Source organism: Musca vetustissima, unplaced genomic scaffold, assembly GCF_032173495.1.
Source record: "Musca vetustissima isolate MV318-11 ecotype Yass unplaced genomic scaffold, APGP_CSIRO_Mvet_v1 utg24079, whole genome shotgun sequence".
Taxonomy (NCBI): domain Eukaryota; kingdom Metazoa; phylum Arthropoda; class Insecta; order Diptera; family Muscidae; genus Musca; species Musca vetustissima.
In genome coordinates this window covers 6,978-9,873 of record NW_026880862.1, presented here as the reverse complement: position 1 = coordinate 9,873, position 2,896 = coordinate 6,978, and the positions used below count along the sequence as shown (strand labels likewise).

Sequence of the window (2,896 nt, the reverse complement as noted above, 5' to 3'; positions counted from 1 at the left end):
CGAAGTTCCAACAAGTCTATTGTAAAACTTTCCATCAGCGACTTATATTCCAAATTTCAGAATTTCCCGTTTGCCTAATATAAAGGATGGCATATTTAGTACATTTTAGTACTTTTCGTGCCCTTCTAATTTGGATTTCTAAAAACCCTGCCTAAAATCTCAGGCCTGTACACCAACAAAAACACACACTTAAAATTTAAAGCTTCTAGCTTCAGCCGTTTCGTCTGGGCGTTGATCTGCCAGTCACTCACTTATCACTAAGCTCTTTTATTATAAAGAAGCTCTCTATAAAAAAATTTTATAGATTCTAAAACTTGTCTTATTCTTCACCTAATGACCTCAAAAATGAAATGTCATTGAAAGCTCTTCCATATTGCACTTCTACACTCAATGAGATATCGGCATACGTATGACCTTTAAAAGAACTCATTGTCATAGAAGTCCTGTTAACTTACCATAAATCAACTCATAATTAATTCATAATCAAATCGCATTTCTTTTGAATTTCCCCATATTTAGTTCTTGTTAAATATATAATTGTTTCTTTCGATTACAAAACTATCCGCTATAAATAATATTAATTTCGTTCACACATAAAAAAGATTCATGCTATGCATTTGCTGTCATTTCGCTTTCGCAAAAATTCTCACATATAATAATCGCCACCAAATCCTCCTGGTGGTGGGAAATGATCCGGATTTGGATTGGGTCTTATACCACGTTCTGGTGGTCCATATGGATCAAAACGGGGACGTGGTCCATTATTGGGTCCAATGCGAAATTCAGGATTCGAGGGGAATGGGAATAGATTACCGGGACCACCACGACCCAAGGGATCCAAGTCGCCACGTCCAACTTCGGGAAAACCAAATGGTGGTGGGCTAAAACATATAAAAAATATGTATGTTAAGAGAATGAATTTCATATGGGTACAATAAAGTAACATACCCTCCAAAAGGCCGCCTGGGTTCACCAATGCGCAATGGATCAGGATCTGAGCCACCAAAGGGTCTACGAGGTTCGCCCACACGCAATGGGTCATGATCTGGATTAGATGTAGATGCTGCAGTTTGGGTAGTCACTTCACGACTGGTACCCAAAAATACCTAAGTAAAGAGAATCTTTTATTTTCCCAACACCGAGAATATTAGGATGTCGCTAACTTACCGGTTCCAATAACTCCTTGCGATAACGATCTGTTAACTGTGATGCTGTTGGTATCATTTTTGTTAAACTTCCTTTCAGTTCCTTAACTAATTCTTCGGCATTTAGACAAATATTGGATACCTTGTGCGACTTGACATCCATTAGAGTAATTATCAACGAACCCTCAGTACGCAGACCCAACAGCAAATACAATTGTTTGTTGTGTACATAACGCAATGCATAATTTTTCTCGTCATCATTCCAATTGTCCGGCAAGAGTTCCGAACCAGATTCTTCATCCTCTTCGGTTAGGGTTTTCTAAAAATACCCAGTATTATTTTCAACTCATCGGAATTATTTTCCATTCACTTACATCGTCGCCCAAACCAATGCAGCGGAACTGTGAATTTTTGGTCAGCACAAAGTGCACCAGTGCAATTAGCAAGTCATCCTTTTTATTGATTTGGGTTGCAATAGTTTTGAATAACAAGTCCCAGCCATAAAAATCTGTGGCCGACATGATTGCTTTTGTTGATAGTCCCTTGCTATCAAAGCTTTTTATTTTTTTCTTTGGTCTTAATTTCACAAGCACAATGCCTTTTTATTTTCTTTTTTGAATGATTCCTTGACCACTTCAGCCGTTCATCAGTCGGCTATTTTGTTTATATGCGATTTTTTATCAGCTGTTATTTTTGTACGGATAATTTTGGCATTTTTCTTTTCGGGGGAATTCACATTTGCAATTAGGGATCTGTAAGTCGAACTTCGTGAAAGTGTTTAATCGAATATTGACATAAATAAAAAAGTTGAACTTCATCTAAAAGTAGTGGGAAATGTTTATAGTTTACAGTTAATATACCTACAATTTCTGTGAATTACTAAAGTTCTAAGTAAATAAATCCAATACGAATATGAATATTAGCAAATAAGAAAAATTATATTTAGATTACTGAACTACTGATCCCTATTTGCAATGAACTAAAAAGACCTAAAATAAGCAACGATGTGAATTAAAGAAGATTGGGTGTATGTTGAATGGTAACACGAGTTTGATAGGTGCACGAACGCTATACATTGAATTATACATATCAAGGACAAGCGGTTTGTTCTGTTCATATACTTTTCCAGCAAAAAGTAATGGTGTTTTTACACGATATGTATTTTACATATGTGCTGTCACTTTATTTACATATGAAAATCGAACTCGTCATGTGAAACATACGGAAATTTCAATGTGTCAAAACGATATGCAATTACATATGTAGTTTTCCCGAATAGGACGCGCTCTATTTTCGTATGTGAAGCATAAGGAAATCAGCTGTTTGAATGAAGCACATTGTTGGAAGCAAATATTTTAATTGCAAGTCAAAGAAAAGGATTAAAAGGCAACAATTACAAATTATTAACCCAGTGGTTTTCAATTGTCAATTCCTTTGTATATATGTCAAATCATGGTATAATAATAAAAGGTAACAGCAAGTGTTGTTGTACAAAAAAACGATACAACAACCACATGGAAATTTGTTGTTGTAAGTTCTACTAGTGTCAACTCATTTGACAGAAAACTGTAAACAAACGAACAAATTATCATCAATTTATGTTTATTTTGAAAATGGAATATTTTCAAATCCTCAAAATAAAAATTGAAAAACATGAATGAAAATTTATCAAATTTATATTTCTATCGCTTCCACACCTTTCCTTTAATTGAGCCATTGCCATATATATGTGTAACACATATGACAATGCT

General features: G+C 34.9%; 1 protein-coding gene across 1 annotated transcript; it reads right to left on the bottom strand.

Annotated features, from left to right (window-relative positions):
- Window positions 1-638: 638 nt before the first annotated feature.
- Window positions 639-1,670, bottom strand: LOC133326759 (proteasome inhibitor PI31 subunit-like). The gene is made up of 4 exons (XM_061535368.1): window positions 1,520-1,670; window positions 1,168-1,464; window positions 949-1,106; window positions 639-881 (listed from the first exon to the last, which is right to left on the bottom strand). Exons 1-4 carry the CDS (start codon window positions 1,664-1,666, stop codon window positions 647-649), a joined length of 837 nt encoding a protein of 278 aa, XP_061391352.1. The 5' UTR covers window positions 1,667-1,670; the 3' UTR covers window positions 639-646.
- Between the last annotated feature and the right edge of the window lie 1,226 nt (window positions 1,671-2,896).

Bases quoted from the DNA above. Each gene is read 5' to 3' on its own strand.
- LOC133326759 (XM_061535368.1), bottom strand. From the start codon at position 1,666: ATGTCGGCCACAGATTTTTATGGCTGGGACTTGTTATTCAAAACTATT. The intron at 1,107-1,167 runs GTAAGTTAGCGA...CTCTTTACTTAG, and splicing joins GCAAGGAGTTATTGGAACCG to GTATTTTTGGGTACCAGTCG. The intron at 882-948 runs GTATGTTACTTT...TATATGTTTTAG, and splicing joins CCCAGGCGGCCTTTTGGAGG to CCCACCACCATTTGGTTTTC.